The sequence below is a fragment of the Salmo salar genome, chromosome ssa04, assembly GCF_905237065.1.
Source record: "Salmo salar chromosome ssa04, Ssal_v3.1, whole genome shotgun sequence".
NCBI lineage: Eukaryota > Metazoa > Chordata > Actinopteri > Salmoniformes > Salmonidae > Salmo > Salmo salar.
In genome coordinates, this window is record NC_059445.1 from 48,237,150 (window position 1) to 48,256,319 (window position 19,170).

Here is a 19,170-nt window from a genome sequence, read left to right on the forward strand (position 1 = left end):
TTTAATTTCTTAGAATTTTTTTAAACAAGTAATTTTTTTAATTTCACTTCACCAATTTGGACTATTTTGTGCATGTCCGTTACATGAAATCCAAATAAAAATCTATTTAAATTACAGGTTGTAATGCAACAAAATAGGAAAAACACCAAGGGGGATGAATACTTTTGCAAGGCACTGTATGTTCAATATAGTACCCAAGTTAACAGAGCTCTCTAAGTTTATACAACAAACTTGTTGAGTCACAGATAATATAACTAGGAATTGAGGCAACTTTGAAGACATATATTTTTGTGAACCTCAAACCAACGCTGTTTGGGGTTTCAGAGTGGAGGGGTTGAAACAATTGTGTGATTACTGATCTCTCAGATTAAATAAATAAATAAACCACTCCAAAGTACTCTGGCTCCACAACTGAGAACCATATTTCTGCAAAAGCTGACTAAAAACAATATAATAGGACATACTGTGTGTGTCAAGGTCACTTCAGGGTAGTGGTTTACCTTACAGATTAGTGGTCAAGACAATACATTAATTCTGGTGCATAAGTATATACACTGAACAAAAATATAAACTCAACATGCAAAGTGTTGGTCCCATGTTTAGTGAGCTGAAATAAAAGTTCCCAGAAATATCCATATGCACAAAAAGCTTATTTCTCTAAAATGTTTTGCAGAAATTTGTTTACATCCCTGTTAGTGAGCATTTCTCCTTTGCCAAGATAATCCATCCACCTGACCGGTGTGGCATATCAAGAAGCTGATTATATAGCATGATCATTACACAGGTGCATCTTGTGCTGGGGACAATAAAAGGCCACTCTAAAATGTGTCGTTTTGTGACACAACACAATGCCACGGATGTCAACATTTTTGAGGGAGCATGCAATTGGCATGGTGACTGCAGGAATGTCCACCAAAGCTGTTGCCAGAGAATTGAATGTTCTTTTCTCTACCATAATCCGCCTCCAACGTCATTTTAGAGAATTTGGCAGTACGTCCAACCGGCCTCACAACCACAGACCACGTGTAACCACGCCAGCCCAGGACTTCCACATCTGGCTTCTTCACCTGCAGGATCATCTGAGACCAGCCACCCGGACAGCTGATGAAACTGTGGGTTTGCACGACCAAAGAATTTGTACACTGTCAGAAACCATCTCATCTGCACGCTCGTCGTCTTCACCAGGGTCTTGACCTGACTGCAGTTTGGCGTCGTAACCAACTTCAGTGGTCAAATGCTCACTTTCGATGACCACTGGCACGCTGGAGAGGTTTACTTCTTCACGGCTGAATCCCTGTTTGAACTGTACCGGTCAGAGGGCAGACAGCGTGTATGGCGTTGTGTGGGGGCGAGCAGTTTTCTGATGTCAACTTTGTGAACAGAGTGCCCCATGGGGGCGGTGGGGTTATGGTATGGGTAGACATAAGATATGAACAAAAAACACAATTGCATTTAATCAATGGCATTTGAATGCACAGAGATACCGTGACGAGATCATGAGGGCCATTGTCGTGCCATTCATCCGCCACCATCACCTCATCTTTCAGCATAATGCATGGCCCCGTGTCGCAAGGATCTGTACACAATTCCTGGAAGCTGAAAATGTCCCAGTTCTTCCATGGCCTGCATACTCACCAGACATGTTTTACATTCTCTGGATCGACGTGTACCACAGAGTGTTCCAGTTCCCACCCATATCCAGCAACTTCTCACAGCCATTAAAGTGGAGTGGGACAACATTCTACAGGCCATAATCAACATCATGATCAACTCTATGTGAAGGAGCTGTGTCGCGTTGCATGAGGTAAATGGTGGTCACACCAGATACTGACTGGTTTTCTGATCCACGTCCTACCCTTTTTAAAAAGGTATCTGTGACCAATAGATGCATATCTGTATTCCCAGTCATGAGAAATCCATAGCTTAGGGCCTAATGAATTCATTTCAATTGACTGATTTCCTTATATGAACTGTAACTCAGTAAAACCTTTGAAATTGTTGCATGTTGCGTTATATTTTTTGTTCAGTGTACATATTGTTAAACTGTTAATTCACCGCTATATATTTTTTAAGTAATATTTGTATATATTTTTTCACTGCATATACAAACTTATACCAACAAAAAACTTACAGACACACACAGACAATGACTACATCTCATCTTCCTAGACCCGCATGCTCACACCCCCATCCTTAGTGCCTGCATTATTGTTTGCCACTAGGCATTCAATTGTATCAATTTGTTTTTCTCAGTCGTCCGTGCTATTTCAATAATAAATAAACAGATTTTTCCATTGTGGTAATGATGGCAGATTGATTGATTACCACGTTTTTAGTATATGTTTTTTCAAGATGAGTGATGAGAAGAGAATCGTCCAGCCCATTGGGTATATCACTACACCCCCATATGCCATGTCTTGAAATATTCAGACAGATGAATTAAAGTTAAGTTTACATTCTAATACTTCTGACAGCCAACCTTCGAGCTCTGCCCACAACTTCCAGACTTCATAGCATTCCCAGAAAGCATGATTAGTTTTACACTTTAGATGTGACTGTGCCATTGTGTTGTAGTATTTGTTAATTTTGTCTCTTGTATAATACAATCTTTACATTAGTTTATACTGGATTAAGCGTACATTTTAGTTAACTGTAATTTTGTTAGTTATGCTCCAACATTCCCTCCATCTTGTGCCAACATCAGTTCTTTTTAAGTCTTGGTTCCAATTCTAAGAGGTTAGATAGATATGCTCTCTGCAAGGTTTTGTATATCTTACCTATCATATAAACATATTCTGACTCAAATAAGATGCCCTCAATGTTGCTCTGATGTCCAAAATATTTAAAATCAACATTTCATGATATCTAACTTTTAATTAAGTTGCATGTATTTGAAACTATCTACATTGGTCAGTCCAAAAATACTTTTTAATTCTGTCATGGAAATAAATGTATTTCCGGTTACCAAGTTATTTCCGGTTTCTATGCCTTTAGTCTTCCATGTGCACCAATTTATCAGTGAATTCTGAAAAGCTATCCAAGGATTGTTCCATAAGGTTGTGTTTTTAGCGAGTGATATTGGTTCTTGTAGAATATGTTTCTGTCACGGATCCCCCTGGTACTGACACTCATTCTGTTTACCAGTTCCGGAGGTCTACATCACCGGCTTTCTAGGCTTCACTGAACGGGATTCATTATCATCAGCCCCAGACTGTCTTGTCTGATTACACACACCTGGTTCCCATTTCCCCTGATTAGTATGTTATATATGTGCCCTCTGTTACCACTGTCTTTGTCGGTTATTGTTCCCATGTCTGTTGGTGGTGTGAGTACCTATGCGTTGGTGCAGCTGTTATGCTCTGTGCTACAGTGGCTTGTGAAAGTATTCACCCCCTTGACATTTTTCCTATTTTGTTGCCTTACACCCTGGAATTAAAATCGATATTTGGGGGGTTTGTATCATTTGATTTACACAACATGCCTACCACTTTGAAGATGCAAAATATTTTTTATTGTGAAACAAACAAGAAATAAGACAAAAAACACAAAACTTGAGTGTGCATAACTATTCACCCCCCCCCCCCCCAAAAGTTAATACTTTGTAGAACCACCTTTTGCAGCAATTACAGCTGCAAGTCTCTTGGGGTATGTCTCTATAAGCTTGGCACATCTAGCCACTGGGATTTTTGCCCATTCTTCAAGACAAAACTGCTCCAGCTCCTTCAAGTTGGATGGGTTCCGCTGGTGTACAGCAATCTTTAAGTCATACCACAGATTCTCAATTGGATTGAGGTCTGGGCTTTGACTAGGCCATTCCAAGACATTTAAATGTTTCCCTTTAAACCACTCAGGTGTTGCTTTAGCAGTATGCTTAGGGTCATTGTCCTTGCTGGAAGGTGAACCTCCTTCCCAGTCTCAAATCTCTGGAAGACTGAAACAGGTTTCCCTCAAGAATTTCCCTGTATTTAGCGCCATCCATCATTCCTTAAATTCTGACCAGTTTCCCAGTCCCTGCAGATGAAAAACATCCCCACAGCATGATGCTACCACCACCATGCTTCACTGTGGGGATGTTGTTCTCGGGGTGATGAGAGGTGTTGGGTTTACGCAAGACATAGCGTTTCCTTGATGGCCAAAAAGCTCAATTGTAGTCTCATCTGACCTGAGTACCTTCTTCCATATCGCCCCTGGGACTGTGTCATTGACCTGTTGTCTGACGCAACCCTCCCGAGAGGACATGTCTATATTCTCTCCTATGCAGAGACCGATACCATGGAGAACTATGTACAGGAGAGTCTCCAACAGAGTTTCATCCACCCCTCTAAGTCACCAGCCTCCTCAAGCTTCTTTTTTGTCAAGAAGAAAGATGGGGGACTGCGCCCCCAGCATTGATTATCGAACACTGAACAAGGCCACCGTCAAGTTCAGCTATCCTTTACCTCCCTGCTGAGAGGAGGTCCCCAGCGGCTTCGTTGGACAGCGGAGGCGGAGAGGGCGTTCGAGATGCTGAGGGCACGTTTCACCACTGCTCCTGTGTTGGCACATCTCGACTCCTCACTCCCCTTCATTGTCGAGGTGGATGCCTCCCAAGGAGGAGTCGGGGCAGTGCTGTACCTGTGTACTGGAACCCCTCCAAAGCTGCTGCCCTGTGCTTTCATACATGAAGGGAACATTTTGGCATTTGCTGTATGGTTGATGAGAAACTCCATATTGCAAATGTACGGTCCCTTACTAGACGTCCGCAAATGTTTGTAAAATTCACGGACGGCGGCGGGCCGTGCACCGGGGCCAGATCTTCCGGGAAGTCATCGAACGAAGTCTCTCGGATATTCGGTTTCCGGTTTATACATTTTTCAAATTTTTGTCATTTTTCCGCTGTCCCGGAAAATACCACCAGAGGGCGAATGTAATCATATTGCAAATGTACAAAACATCCCCAATCACGACGTGGCCTTTTCTCCTAAACGGAAAAGACTTTGAAGACAAAACTTGGTGAGCATAGGTTTGGCATAATGGGCAGTTGGCCCCGAACAAGATGGAGTCGAGGCCTCAACGCTTTTTGAGTTAAGGCCATTTTTCTGGGATTAAAGGTCAAAAACAAAAATAGAGCGCTAATTTCACCACTTCAAGTCAAAGTACATGAACCTACGGTGTCAGGAAAAAAAGAACCAGCCATTTATCTATCGTAATTTAAGAGAAATCGTACAATGTACAATTGGTTATGTTCAACAACAAAAAAAACAGAAGGCGCTGTGAATTATGAGCCTGCTCTGAAATATGTGATAGTTGCCTTATAATCGAGTTGGAAAAAGTGGGTCTGGTGTCAGTTTGTATCAGTTTGGTGTCAGAATGATATCTAGTTGACTGATGGACGGTGACTTTCTGGCTGACTTTTGTCCATTTGCAATATGTTTAACCTCTCTAGGGTAGGGGGCAGTATTTGCACGCCCGGATAAAAAAAATATATATAATATATAATTGTTTGATTTGGATAGAAAACACCCTAAAGTTTCTAAAACTGTTTCAATGGTGTCTGTGAGTATAACAGAACTCATATGGCAGGCAAAAACCTGAGAAGATTCTGTACAGGAAGTGCCCTCACTGACCATTTCTTGGCCTTCTACACTCTCTTTATTGAAAACTGAGGATCTCTGCTGTAACGTGACACCTCCTACGGCTCCCATAGGCTCTCAGAAGGCGGCAGAACGTTGAATGATGACTTTGCAGCCCATGGCTGAAAAACAGTAGCGCATTTGGTAAGTGGTCGATCTGAGAACAATGAGACGGGGGCGCGCGTGCACGTGAAGAGTCCATTTTAGATTTTCAGTCTTTGAACGAAAACAGGGTTTCCCGGTCGGAATATTATCGCTTTTTACGAGAAAAATCGCATAAAAATTGATTTTAAACAGCGTTTGACATGCTTCGAAGTACGGTAATGGAATATTTAGAATTTTTTTGTCACGATACGCCCCGGGCGCGACACCCTTCGTTACCCTTCGGAAAGTGTCTTGAACGCACGAACAAAACAGAGGATATTTCATCATAACTATGGATTATTTTGAACCAAACCAACATTTGTTATTGAAGTAGAAGTCCTGGGAGTGCATTCTGACGAAGAACAGCAAAGGTAATCCAATTTTTCTTATAGTAAATCTGAGTTTGGTGAGTGCCAAACTTGGTGGGTGTCAAAATAGCTAGCCCGTGATGGCTGAGCTATCTACTCAGAATATTGCAAAATGTGCTTTTGCCGAAAAGCTATTTTAAAATCGGACATAGCGATTGCATAAAGGAGTTCTGTATCTATAATTCTTAAAATAATTGTTATGTTTTTTGTGAACGTTTATCATGAGTAATTTAGTAAATTCACCGGAAGTTTGCGGTGGGTATGCTAGTTCTGAACGTCACATGCTAATGTAAAAATCTTTTTTTTTAATATAAATATGAACTTGATTGAACAAAACATGCATGTATTGTATAACATAATGTCCTAGGAGTGTCATCTGATGAACATCATCAAAGGTTAGTGCTGCATTTAGCTGTGGTTTGGGTTTATGTGACATTATATGCTAGCTTGAAAAATGGGTGTCTGATTATTTCTGGCTGGGTACTCTGCTGACATAATCTAATGTTTTGTTTTCGTTGTAAAGCCTTTTTGAAATCGGACAGTGTGGTTAGATTAACGAGAGTCTTGTCTTTAAAATTGTGTAAAATAGTCATATGTTTGAGAAATTGAAGTAATAGCATTTCTAAGGTATTTCAATATCGCGCCACGGGATTCCACTGGCTGTTGAGTAGGTGGGACGATTTCGTCCCACATACCCTAGAGAGGTTAAATAGTGATAGACCATCACCAAAATGACATTCTGAAATCAACACCAATGAGCGATGGAGAGGAATCAGAATCACTGCCCGGCCGTCCCGAATTCATCGGTCCAGTCAATTTCCATTCCTGCAGTTTTTTTGAGCATGTCAAATTCGTGATGGTAAATGCCCATTGAAACATATTGCAAATGGACAGCCGAGCGCCTGGTGATTGGAACGGGTTACCAGGTTAACATTTGTATAATGGTTTTAAATGCCTTTAGGGGGGTGCAAGGGGTCCATGGTTGGGTAGGGAGCACCCCCCATCCGTGCCCATCCAATAGGGGGTGCCCCTAGTCATTTTGGACATTTTTCAAAAAATCGTTAAAAAACGACAGGTCCCACTTCTCTCATGTCACCATCGAGCGATGGAGAGGAACCACTAGCACTGCCCGGCCATCTCGAGTTCATCAGGCCAGTCAATTATGCATTTTGGCAGTATTTTTGAGCATGCCAAATTTGTGATGGTAAATGCCCATTGAAACATATTGCAAATGGACAGTACATTTGCAATATGATTCAACAGTGATAAAACATCACCAAATGGACATGATGAAATCAACACAACGAGCAATGGAGAGGAACCACAGTCACTGCCCGGCCATCCCGAGTTCATCGGGCCAGTCAATTATGCATTTCTGCAGTATTTTTGAGCATGTCATATTCGTGATGGTAAATGCCCATTAACCTCTATGGGCTAGGTGGGACGCAAGCGTCCCACCCGTGGTGCACTCCATCAACAGCAGGTGCATTTCAAGAGCGGCAAATTTGAATCCAAATAAATGTCAAAATTCAAATTTTTCAAACATACAACTATTTTACACCCTTTGAAAAATAAACATCTCCTTAATCTAACCACGTTTTACGATTTCAAAAAGGTTTTACGGCGAAAGCATAAATTTAGAGTATGTTAGGACAGTACATTTACAAGAGTTGTGTGTAATGTTTTGTCAATTCAAAGACAGGGTCACCAAAACCATAAAACCAGCTAAAATGATGCACTAACCTTTTACAATCTCCATCAGATGACACTCCTAGGACATTATGTTAGACAATGCATGCATTTTTAGTTCTATCAAGTTCATATTTATATCCAAAAACAGCGTTTTACTATGGCATTGATGTTGAGGAAATCGTTTCCCTCCAATAACCGGCAGTCAAGTCAGCGTCACAAATTAAATAATTAAAATTAGAAAACATTGGTAAAATATTATATTGTCATTTAAAGAATTATAGATTTACATCTCTTGAACGCAATCAACTTGCCAGATTTAAAAATAACCTTACTGGGAAATCACACTTTGCAATAATCTGAGCACTGCGCCCAGAAAAATACGCGTTGCGATACAGACTAGACGTCATGTTGGGGAGATCTAAAATCGAAAATACTATGTAAATAATCCATTACCTTTGATTCTCTTCATCAGATGTCACTTCCAGGTATCACAGGTCCATAACGAATGTAGTTTTGTTCAAAAAAGCTCATCATTTATGTCCAAAAATCTCCGTCTTGTTAGCACATGATCTAAGCCAGCCGGACTTCTCGTCATGAACGAGGGGAAAAAATATATTTCCGTTCGTTCAAACATGTCAAACGTTGTATAGCATAAATCATTAGGGCCTTTTTTAACCAGAACATGAATAATATTCAAGGTGGACGAATGCATACTCTTTTATAACGTATTGGAACGAGGGTACCCAACATGAACTCGCGCGCCAGGTGTCTAATGGGCCATCATCGTTCCATGGCTCTTGTTCGGTCAGATCTCCCTCCAGAAGACTCAAAACACTTTGTAAAGGCTGGTGACATCTAGTGGAAGCAATAGGAAGTGCCAAAATATTCCTCAGCCCCTGTGTTTTTCAATGGGATAGGTTTAAAGGTAATACAACACATCAGGTATCCACTTCCTGTCAGAAAATGTCTCAGGGTTTTGCCTGCCAAATGAGTTCTGTTATACTCACAGACACCATTCAAACAGTTTTAGAAAATTTAGGGTGTTCTCTATCCATATGTAATAAGTATATGCATATTCTAGTTACTGGGTAGGAGTGGTAACCAGATTAAATCGGGTATGTTTTTTTTATCCAGCCGTGTCAATACTGCCCCCTAGCCCTAACAGGTTAAAACATATTGCAAATGGACAGCCGTGCACCTGGTGATTGGAATGGGTTATCAGAAGCACATTTTAAAAATGTTTTTTAATACCTTTAGGGGGGAGAAAGGGGTCTACGGTTGGGTAGGGAGCACCCCCCACCCGTGCCCATCCAATAGGGGGTGCCGCTGGTCATTTTGGACATTTTTTAAAAATCAAACAGAAAACAACAGAGTCCCACTTCTCCCTCATCATACATGACAAATAGACCATTTAGCTTGATTCATGGCTTAACATAGCTATATATCATTTGGGCAGTATAAATGCCATTTGGACATGGTTCACTGACTTTTGGGTTTGGAAACCGACTTCCTATGATCGTACATGGCAAATGGACAAAGCATCCTGATTTGGCACATTCAATACTTTCATATTGCATTTGGTCATTTCTTATGGCATTTGGCAACAAAAGAAAGAAGTGACTTTTGACTTCGACTTTTGAGTTCCTAAATTTTCTAAATTTTACTCTTGGGTCTTGACAAAACATCCTGATTTGGCACTTTCAATACTTTCATATTGCATTTGGACATTTCCTATTGCATTTGGCAATGGTTCACTGACTTTTGACTTGTACTTTTGACTTCCTATGAAATCATATTGCAAATGGACAAAACATATGCCTTATGGACAAGTAAAATAATAATAATAATATGACAATAAAATATGAACTGTTCATACAGTTCTTATACATGTATAATTGACATAAAAATCGAAAGAATTTCGAAAAACGGTCCAGAAAGCACTTTTTTAAGGGGGTGATACGTTTTTGAAAAAAAATATATATTTTCAAGATGTTACTCTTGGGTCTTGACTTGTGTTACATTTGCAATAAGAAAATTTACGGTGGAGCGCGCTCGCCATCTATTGGATTTTTGCTGTGTGACACTTGGCATTTGCCATATGACATTTGCAATATGTTTTAAATGAAACGGCGTCCAAATGAGTGGTATTGTACATCGTGTATATGTTTTGTACAGTGCCAATAAGATCCCATAAATTTTTGTCCATTTCATGGGGGTCTTCCCTTACTACTCTAAACAGCTGAGCCACGCCCAGAGGAACTACGATGTAGGGGACCGGGAACTCTTGGCGGTCAAGAAGGCTCAGAAGGCGTGGAGGCACTGGCTGGAGGGGTCCAAACACCCTTTCCTGTTGTGGATGGAGCACCGCAACCTGGTGTACATCAGGGCAATGAAGAGGCTAAACCCGAGACAGGCCAGGTGGGCTCTATTCTTCGCCAGGTTCCAATTCACAATTTCCTATAGGGCAGGCTCATCGCACCAGTGGTATGGGACGTGGACGCCGACATACGGCAGGCCCTGCGTACAGAACCCGCACCTGCACAGTGCCCAGAGAACCGCACCTACGTGCCCACAGGTGTGCGGGACCGCCTCCGTCGGCCATGCAAACTGCGGATGCTCTTTTTACGCACGTCTTCCGGGCACTATGGGATCCCGGAGGATATTGAGTCAGATCGTGGCCCTCAGTTCACCTCATGGGTATGGAAGGCATTCATGGAATGTCTGGGGGTCACGGTCAGTCTCACCTCTGGTTATCGGCCTCAAGCAAATGGGCAGGTGGAGAGGGTCAACCAGGAGGTGGGCAGGTTCCTGCGATGTTACTGTCAGGATCGGCCAGGGGAGTGGGCGGAGTTTCAACCTTGGGCAGAGTACGTGCAGAATTCCCTCCGCCATTCCTTCACTAACCTCACCCCAACACACACTAGAAAGGAGTATCAGCTGGCCCTGGCACCTTGGCATCCGAGCCAGACCGAGGCTCCTGTGGTGGACGAGTGGTTTCAGTGCGCTGAGGAGATCTGGAACACTGCACACACTCATCTCCAGCGCGCCATGTGTCGGTACAAGGAACAGGCCGACCGCCACTGCAGTGAGGCGCCTGTTTTCTCCCCAGGCGACCGGGTTTGGCTCCCCACCCGGAACCTGCCCCTCCGCCTGCCCTGCCTGAAGCTGAGCCTGCGGTTTGTGGGGCCTTAGGGCTAGGGGGCAGCATTGACACGGCTGGATAAAAAACATACCCGATTTAATCTGGTTACCACTCCTACTCAGTAACTAGAATATGCATATACTTATTACATATGGATAGAAAACACCCTAAATTTTCTAAAACTGTTTGAATGGTGTCTGTGTGTATAACAGAACTCAAATGGCAGGTCAAAACCTGAGAGATTCCTTTACAGGAAGTGGCCTGTCTGACCATTTGTTGAACTTCTTTTCCATCTCTATCATTTACTAAGGATCTCTGCTCTAACGTGACACTTCCCACGTCTTCCATAGGCTCTCAGAGCCCGGGAAAAAACAGAATGTCGTCATTCCAGCCCCAGGCTGAAACACATTATCGCCTTTCTCAAGTGGCCCATCAAGAGACACTAGCTTATGCGCGTGACCCCGACCGCCCCCGCCTTTGGGATTTTTTTCCTCTGTTTGCCGAAAAGGAGATTCCCTGTCGGAATATTATCGCTTTTCTACGAGAAAAATGACGTAAAAATTGATTTTAAACAGCGGTTGACATGCTTCGACGTACGGTAATGGAATACTTTGAATTTTATTGTCAGGAATTGCGCCAAGCGCGTGACACTTCTTTACTATTTCGGATAGTGTCTGGAACGCACGAACAAAACGCCGCTATTCGGATATAACGATGGATTATTTTGGACCAAACCAACATTTGTTATTGAAGTAGCTGTCCTGGGTGTGCATTCTGACGAAGACAACAAAAGGTAATGACATTTTTATAATAGTAAATATGATTATGGTGAGTGCTAAACTTGCCGGGTGTCTAAATAGCGAGCCCGTGATGCCTGGGCTATGTACTTAGAATATTGCAAAATGTGCTTTCACCAAAAAGCTATTTTAAAATCGGACATATCGAGTGCATAGAGGAGGTCTGTATCTATAATTCTTAAAATAATTGTTATGCTTTTTGTGAACGTTTATCGTGAGTAATTTAGTAAAATGTTAGCGAATTCCCCGGAAGTTTGCGGGGGGTATGCTAGTTCTGAACGTCACATGCTAATGTAAAAAGCTGGTTTTTGATATAAATATGAACTTGATCGAACAAAACATGCATGTATTGTATAACATAATGTCCTAGGGTTGTCATCTGATGAAGATCATCAAAGGTGAGTGCTGCATTTAGCTGTCTTCTGGGTTTTGGTGACATTATATGCTGGCTTGAAAAATGGGTGTCTGATTATTTCTGGCTTGGTACTCTGCTGACATAATCTAATGTTTTGCTTTCGTTGTAAAGCCTTTTTGAAATCGGACAGTGTGGTTAGATTAACGAGAGTCTTATCTTTAAATGGCTGTAAAATAGTCATATGTTTGAGAAATTGAAGTAATAGGATTTTTAAGGTTTTGAAAATCGCGCCACAGGATAGCCGTGGCTGTTACGTAGGTGGGACGAATTCGTCCCGCCTAGCCTAGAGAGGTTAAAGTCCTGAGGAGGGTTAATGAGGTAACGTGCCCGTTTACAACTCCCTGTTGATTACCGCATTAACCCAACCTTTCATGCGTCTCTCCTCAGACCAGTGGTGCCTGGTCCCCTCGCAGAGGCTGGACCCAGTGACACCCCACTTCCTACTCTGGACATCGAGGGAGGTCCGGCGTACTCGGTCCGGGAGGTCCTGATTCGAGGTGTCGCAGGGGTCTCCAGTACCTCAAAGACTGGGAGGGGTACGGCCCAGAGGAGCGGTGCTGGGTTCCTGCGGAGGACATCCTGGACGCTTTGCTGACCAGGGATTTTCACAGACCGACCCGCATCGCACCCCTGGTGTCGTCCCGCGTCTGGGGGGGGGGGGGGATACTGTCATGGATCCCCCCAGCACTGATGCTCATGCTGTTCACCAGTTCCGGAGGTCTACGTCACAGGGTTTCTAGGCTTTACTGAACAGGATTCATTATCATCAACCCTGGACTTTCTTGTCTGGTCACACACACCTGGATCCCATTTCCCCTGATTAGCATGTTATATATGTGCCCTCTGTTCCCTCTGTCTTTGTCAGTTATTGTTCCCATGTCCGTTGGTGGTGCAAGTACATATGCGTTGGTGCAGCTGTTATGCTGCGTGCTATATATATTTTGTATTACGGGTATCGTCCCGTGTTGGTCAACAAGGTTTGCCCTCGCTCTTTTGTTTGGGTACAGCCAAGTGTTTTTGTATACGTGTTTGTTTTGGGTGTATTAAAAACCCCTATTGTGTATTCCTACCCCTGTCTCCAAAATCCTTTCATTTTCTTCCATATTGTTATAGTGTTCTTAACTATGAAGTTGTTAATGTTCTTAGATTTATCCTTTGAAAATCGACACCTAAAAAGATTCTGGGGACAATATGCACCCATTGTTCCTCTTTAATGCATCTAACTATATGTCATAAGTTTTAGCAAAGGGGGCATTGAGTTTTGAATATTGGCCAGGTATATCAGGAGATGATCTACAAATAAGTTTAGTTTATATTCATGTTTACCAATACTGATACCTGTTACGTTTGTCCTGTCTTTCTGCAAGCGGTTCAACTGCCACTGTAAACAGGAGGGGGGAGAGGGGACATCCCTGTCTTGCGTCCCTTTCTAATGCAATTTCATCAGATAATGTATTATTTGTGTATATTTTTTGCTTTAGGACATTTATACAATATTTGAATGACATGTATTTCAGCTGAAAAGTTGAAAGCTTCCAAAGTTTTGAGTAGAAAAGGTCATTCAAGACGGTCAAAAACCTTTTCGGCTTTAACAGCCATTATTGATTAATCTATATCTTGTTTTTTTTGCTTATTGTATTAAACTGAAAAATGTTCTTGTATTTGTTTGTGTCTATTTTTAATAAACCCTGTTTGATTGATATGTATCAAGTCTGGTAAGATTTTGCCATTCTATTGCTTATAAGCTTTGTTATTATTTTATTGTCACAATTGATTAAACTTATGGTTCTATAATCAGCAGGGGACTCTCCAGATTTTCCTGGTTTTAATTTAACTGAAATAACGGTTTGATACATGGAACTAGGAAGTACTGAATTGAGTGACGTGTGTTGTCATTTGTGTAAATAGGGGGCCTACTTTGAATATAATTCTATGGGAAAGCCATCCATTTACTGCTATATGATTGCTCAATATTAGTCTCCTTCGAAAATAGTTGCATGTGATTTGGAACATACAGTTGATGTATATTAGCTGCTGGTGGAGAGGAGGAGGAGGTTGAATGGGGTTGAAGTGTTGCAGTGGTGGTTCTGTGAATTACCCTGATATGATGAGTAACCTTGCCTGAGACCTGGAGACTTGTTTTAGTTCCCAAGGCTAATACCATTGCCTAGACTTTAGCTCTGTGGGCTAACACGGTCTTAAGTCATGAGGTTAGAAACTGTTTGGTTGATCTAATTAGTAGCTCCAAGAGGGAGAAGCAATGAACATGTGCTATTGTGTCCAGTCTCATGCAAGAGGTAAATCCCTTTATGATATAAAAAGCTTTCACCTTCAAAATAATAGTCAACAGGAAACAATTTTGGCTTTCTTGACTCATTTCTTTAGTTAGCAGTAACTCTTAGTCTCTCCTCTGTTTTCTAAACATACCGAAAGACACAAAATGTTTTGTTTGTATGGATAGCTTCCCATAAGAAAGAACATAACATCTGTGTAACCACTAGCTACACCCTCAAGTTAATCTAAATAGAAGCAGGTGCATATCATGGCAAACATCATTGACAATTATGGACATTCTAACATTCTTTCCTAACTCCCTTGCAAGCAGAACAAAATGTGTAATAGTCTTGACACCTGTCCCCAGTAACAAATATGGCCTGAGGCCCACTGTTCCTTTGAAATCATTCCAAATAACTCTATTAAAACCTACAGCTAAAATAAGCACATCGTTCTTGACCACACATCTACAGTTCACCATCAGGGATGTTTACTTATGTTTTATGAGCTTGAGTGGTGGGTATTACAAAAGATTATGTAAAATGACAGTCCCTAACCTCTATAACTACAGCCCTCAGATTGAACCCTGACCATATCCCCTCTGGATGGTTCTTTGGTTCAGGTTGGGCCTTTGCTTGAATCTATGGTAATAAGGACCCAATGCAATTTACACTACAGACAAATAGAAACAACAGAAACAATACACACATCCGTAATCACATCTTTCACAGATATTTCCAAATATAGATATTTCCAAATATAGATATTTCCAAAATCTCTGACTTCAAATATTTGCCTGTCTCTTAACATTCACAGCCATGTGTACATTCTCCCACAAAGATACATTTTAATGGAGTTGAGTAATTGGGTGGATGTTATTAATTGCGTGCACAATGTTGCTATTAAGGTAATATCCTGTAAGAAATCTCATACTCCAACAGAGCACACAGTTTGATTTAATAGTGATGTTGAGAGTTGGCACTGGATCTTTTGTGGAGCTAACTCTGCTAGCCAGAGATTTCACACTGAGCTCTGGAGACAAGCCACAATGCCTGAGGAAGTTGAAATGATGAAGCGGGGGGTCATTTACCTGCTTTAGTTCATTTACAATCTCATTTGGGATTTTTGAAGTGTTTTTCTCTAAATAAACCTCAATGAATAAACCATCCACAGGCCTACAAAAAACATAGTGACTGAACTTAAAAGCTGAGGATTTTTTGTTGTTGGTACTATGGTCATCTTTAGATATGAGCAACCAGTTGTGTTGCAGCGCGTAGCAAGGTCAAAAACAACAATGTGGATTCTGGAGAATTCAGAGCGACATGATCACAAACAAACCAATAAACTTTTCTCATCTCATCTGATTATAACATAGATGAGGGCCAGATGGATCTTAACATTGCAGAATTGTTGGTGTAATTTATGTGTAATTGAAAGGCATCCACTTAGTCTCATTTTACTGCCATGATGTTTCTGTGCAGCAGTATTTTTAACATGGCTGACCATGCTTCTGTAAAAGGATATTTTCTAAACCAAGCACATTTGGCAGAGCCATCTTACACCCCAGCCTCACAGACAGGTGGGAGCATTCTGTCTCCCATGCTGTCAATCCACAGGCTTAAAGAATAGCTGACAAGTGAACTTTAGCTCCTTTCAGGATTTGATTCCAGTAACAACTCAAATGGCCCCAGGTTTTTTCTGAAGTCAATTAAGAAATTGTAAGGCAATATAATATGCCAATGCATTAAAATGTGAGAGTGGCTTGTTAATACTTGGAGGGGATGGGTGGAATCTTACTGTGCCACATGCTGATGGCATGCAGGCAGTATTCTCTACTGTAGATGTCTGCTCATCTCAACATGCACCATCAGGTCACTTAAACCATACATTCACTATTCAAATCCTCGCCAAACCACTTTGGAAAAAATACTTTCACCAAAAGCATTATTAACCATTATCCATCTCAAGCAACAATAAACAATTGGGCACCTCAACCTTGAAACTATGCTCTGTATAGCTATACTGCCAACATGCAACTAGACTGTATCATAATAAAACAAAGCCTAGGTAGTTCTTATCTGAGAAACACTGACCAATATACTGTATTATTGCGTCTGATCAAGGACAATTTAAAGTTTCTAACTGATGGCAGTAAATATTCATCATACACATCCTTTCATCGGAATTGACAGAAATTGCCACATGTTGTTTCAACATCCCACAAGTGAAAATAATTTGGTGTGGGCTACACCTTGGTCCTCTTATGTGTATTTATATGAATTCTTACCAAATGTAAATATATGTTTAATGTTATTACTATTAAAGAGCCGATAATTAACCTACCTGTGGCTGTAGATCAGTTGGGTAACTGATATCCAACAGCTGGAATACTGGAGAATATCGGTCATTCATATCGTCTGCGGCCGGCGACACTGTCTCCTCTCTGTTCTTCTGGAGAATCTCGCGTTTCACCTCGGATCTCAGGTCCAAATAACAGAAAAGCGTTACTAGATGCAATGAAAGGGATAAGACGAAGAATCCCAGGAAGATTTTACAGTTGTTACAATGTTTCCTGCAAATGCAAGTAGACTCTTTCAAGTCAATCTCCTCTATGTGTGCAAACTTTTCAGACATAGATTTAGGTGCCATGTCTAAATACTTTCAGTCGTTGCTATTTCAGCATACTAGGCTTTTGTCTATGATGCTATGGCCCTAACCTGAGCTGTCTGATGCTCAAACGTTCGCACATCGACAGTTATCTCCATCCACATCAAGGCAGGGGGACGGTACCGTAACCCACACTCATACCGTAACTTAAAGCAATCCTTTTCGAAAGATCCGCCCCTCTTGTATCTGATTGGGCTGCGCCTATTACTCCATTGAAACTACAGTGATGAACGCTGCCCGGGTCGTGTGGCTTGATAGATCCGCCAAAACCAGAACATCCCACTACTGGCCACATTACGTCATTTCAACGTTGAAATGTGGATCATATTTGGTTGAGACGTTGATCAACGAGATTTCAACCTTTATTTACCCACTCATAAAGGACATACAGAGTTTGTTGAATTCCTAATGTGTTATCACTATGCCTTCAACCATCTAAAAGTCCAACAAAATTCCAATGGAAAAACTATGTCAGATTTTTGGTTTAGTTGTCATCTAAATGTGTTATCAGTGGGCATTCAACCATTTAAAAGCACAACAAAGTTCAAATGGGAAAATGCCAGATACTTTGTATTTATACAACAATTTAGAGCTCTATTCAATCTGTATAACTGAAGTGTTACAGATTGCGCAATATAAATGTAAAGGTCATTTCCGATTGTACCGACATATGCAACATTTACCGTGAATGCACTAACGAGGGAACATTGCCTTTAAATTTCAATCACTCTGTAACGCTGAACTTCCACGATATGAATTGAATAGAGCACTTAATGCGTTATCAGGGGCATCATGCACCCCAAAAATCTGAAGGGACACAGAGTACATGAGGATGGCTGTTCCGGTGTTCCGGACACCATCTGGAAGTTGGAGAATTTAGAATTTTTCAAACACCTGAAGCAGTTTTTTGCATGTCTAAGCATACCTCTTGAGCTGTCGGTATCTTCCTGACTGTTTATTTATTTATATTTTTTTTATACAAAATATGCTTCTCTGCATCTTTTCTAAAATCTGGGATAAATATTAAAAGGAATGGGAGTCTTATTCAATACATTTAGTAATTGCTTGCTTTTCTAAAGACTATCAATCTTGCCAGCAGGCATGCCAGCTAATATAGCTACTCTAATTTGATTGATAGACTGAAATGGCGTCTTTGTAGCTAGTTATGAGATTGGGAACCTATCTGGGTGAGCTAAAGTCAATTTAATAAAATTGCTAGGTTGCTAGTAGTTTTTTAGAGAAGCAACACAAAAAGCTACAAAAAACAAAACAAACATATATATAAATATATATACAGTTGAAGTCGGAAGTTTACATACACTTAGGTTGGAGTCATTAAAACTCGTTTTTCAACCACTCCACAAATTTCTTGTTAACAAACTATAGTTTTGGGAAGTCGGTTAGGACATCTACTTTGTGTTTGACACAAGTAATCTTTCCAACAATTGTTCACAGACAGAGTATTTCACTTATAATTCACTGTGTCACAATTCCAGTGGGTCAGAAGTTTACATACACTAAGTTGACTGTGCCTTTAAACAGCTTGGAAAATACCAGAAAATGAATTCAAGGCTTTAGAAGCTTCTGATAGGCCAATTGACATAATTTGAGTCAATTGAAGGTGTACCTGTGGATGTATTTCAAGGCCTACCTTCAAACTCAGTGCCTCTTTGCTTGACATCATCAGCCAAGACCTCAGAATTTTTTTTTAGGCTTCCACAAGTCTGGTTCATCCTTGGGAGCAATTTCCAAACGCCTGAAGGTACCACGTTCATCTGTACAAACAATAGTCCGCAAGTATGAACACCATGGGACCACGCAGCCGTCATACCGCTCAGGAAGGAGACACGTTCTGTCTCCTAGAGATGAACGTACTTTGGTGCAAAAAGTGCAAATCAATCCTAGAACAACAGCAAAGGACCTTGTGAAGATGTTGGAGGAAACAGGTACAAAAGTATTTATATCCACAGTAAAACGAGTCCTATATTGACATAACCTGAAAGGCCGCTCAGCAAGGAAGAAGCCACTGCTCCAAAACCGGCATAAAAAAGCCAGACTA

General features: G+C 41.2%; 1 protein-coding gene across 4 annotated transcripts in view; it reads right to left on the bottom strand.

Annotated features, from left to right (window-relative positions):
* Window positions 1-17,234, bottom strand: part of LOC106603304 (ectodysplasin-A) — a 73,712-nt gene extending 56,478 nt beyond the window's left edge. For 3 of the 4 annotated variants that reach the window (XM_045717036.1, XM_045717035.1, XM_045717034.1), the window contains exon 1: window positions 16,788-17,234. In XM_045717036.1, the coding sequence (XP_045572992.1) occupies window positions 16,788-17,093 (306 nt within the window). In that variant the 5' untranslated portion in view covers window positions 17,094-17,234. The remainder of the gene's footprint in view (window positions 1-16,787) is intronic. The other variant, XM_045717033.1, reaches the window with a different exon arrangement.
* Window positions 17,235-19,170: the final 1,936 nt, after the last annotated feature.